General features: G+C 38.9%; 1 protein-coding gene across 1 annotated transcript; it reads left to right on the forward strand.

The window, feature by feature from the left end:
- Positions 1 to 862: 862 nt before the first annotated feature.
- Positions 863 to 1,429, forward strand: LOC310817961 (trace amine-associated receptor 1-like; the record flags this gene model as incomplete). Its single annotated transcript, XM_083688719.1, has 1 exon — positions 863 to 1,429. One exon carries the CDS (start codon positions 863 to 865, stop codon positions 1,427 to 1,429), a length of 567 nt encoding a protein of 188 aa, XP_083544845.1.
- Between the last annotated feature and the right edge of the window lie 242 nt (positions 1,430 to 1,671).

Here is a 1,671-nt window from a genome sequence, read left to right on the forward strand (position 1 = left end):
TGTGACCAGAGACCAAGGATTCACATGAAAAGTCACATCACCCTCCGCAAGGCTGAAAGGTATGGTATTTATTTTATGATTTATTTAACATATTCTCATTTGCAGCAACGACCTGGGGAGAAGAGAGGGGACGAATGAGCCAATTGAAAGCAGGGGATGATTGTGTGGCCATGATAGTATAAGGGCCATGTTGGGAATTTAGCCAGAGAATTATTCTTAGTGTATACTGAGTGTATACTAATCATTTTGAGGATATTAAATATATAACCATCGAACTTCATATATGCTATTTCCAACAAGCCTCCTGTATACTCAATAATATGATGTTTAAAGTGATAATATTGATGAAAAACATGGAATATTTTTTGGCAGATAAAGAACCTGAACCAGGACGATGGAACCAGGACTCAGTGTCAGCAAGGCTGATATTGTGGAGAATATACTTCTTTGTTATGAATCAATGAATGGCTCTTGCAAAAGAACAATCGTTGGTCCAACAATAAGAGTTGTACTGTATCTTTTACTTGGTACAATGTCTGTTCTCACAGTGTGTGGAAACCTTCTTGTGATCATCACCATCATTCACTTTAAACAGCTCCACACTCCAACCAACTACCTCATCCTGTCTCTGGCTGTGTCAGACCTGCTTTTAGGGGCAGTTGTCATGTTTCCTAGTATGATACGATCTGTAGAAACCTGCTGGTATTTTGGAGATTTGTTCTGTAAAATCCACTCTAGCTTCGATGTCATGCTGTGCACTACATCCATTTTGAATTTGTGTTTCATTTCTATAGATCGATATTATGCAGTCTGTGACCCTCTGAGATATAGAAGTAAAATAACTGGTCACATTGCTCTGGTCATGATCCTGGTCAGCTGGGGTGTTTCTGCCATAGTGGGCTTTGGGATGATATTTTTGGGGCTCAACATTTTGGGGGCTGAGGAGTTTTACTATACTTATGTTGCATGTGAGGGAGGGTGTATTTTGTTTCAGACTGCCGTATCAAGCACTGTGTCCTCAATGCTCTCATTCTACATCCCAGGTGTCATTATGCTCTGCATCTACTTCAAGATTTTCCTGGTAGCACAGAGACAAGCGTGCAGCATCCAGAACACAACCTGTCAGACCTCAGGGAGGATGGCAGACAAATCACAGAGAAAAGCAACCAAAACGCTGGCCATCATTATGGGGGTGTTTCTAGCTTTCTGGATGCCCTTCTTTCTCTGCAACATTATTGATCCCTTTATCAATTATTCTACTTCTGCAGTTGTGTTTGAAACATTAGTATGGATTGGCTACTTAAATTCAACAATCAACCCAATGGTCTATGCTTTCTTCTACAGTTGGTTCAGAACGGCATTTAGAATGATCATCTCAGGCAAAATATTTCAACCTGACTCTTCAACTCTAAAACTGATTTCAGAGTAAATATTTTTATTTCAGAGTAAATATGTAAATATGTAATTGAAGTGAATCAAATGAGGACAGCTCTCCATTTAATACGCTTTAAATCAAAATGTGTATGTACATGCATTAAAAATGATGAATAAAAGCATATTAATTGAAGTGCAGTCCATACTTTATTTATGTTTATTTATCTTTCTGCAAAGGATTTCCCCAGGCTAACCCTCACCCTAACTAGGAAAGCCTGGCATCAACGAGGTTAAAGA

The sequence above is a fragment of the Argentina silus genome, assembly GCF_951799395.1.
Source record: "Argentina silus genome assembly, chromosome: 17".
In the NCBI taxonomy this organism is placed as follows: Eukaryota; Metazoa; Chordata; class Actinopteri; order Argentiniformes; family Argentinidae; genus Argentina; species Argentina silus.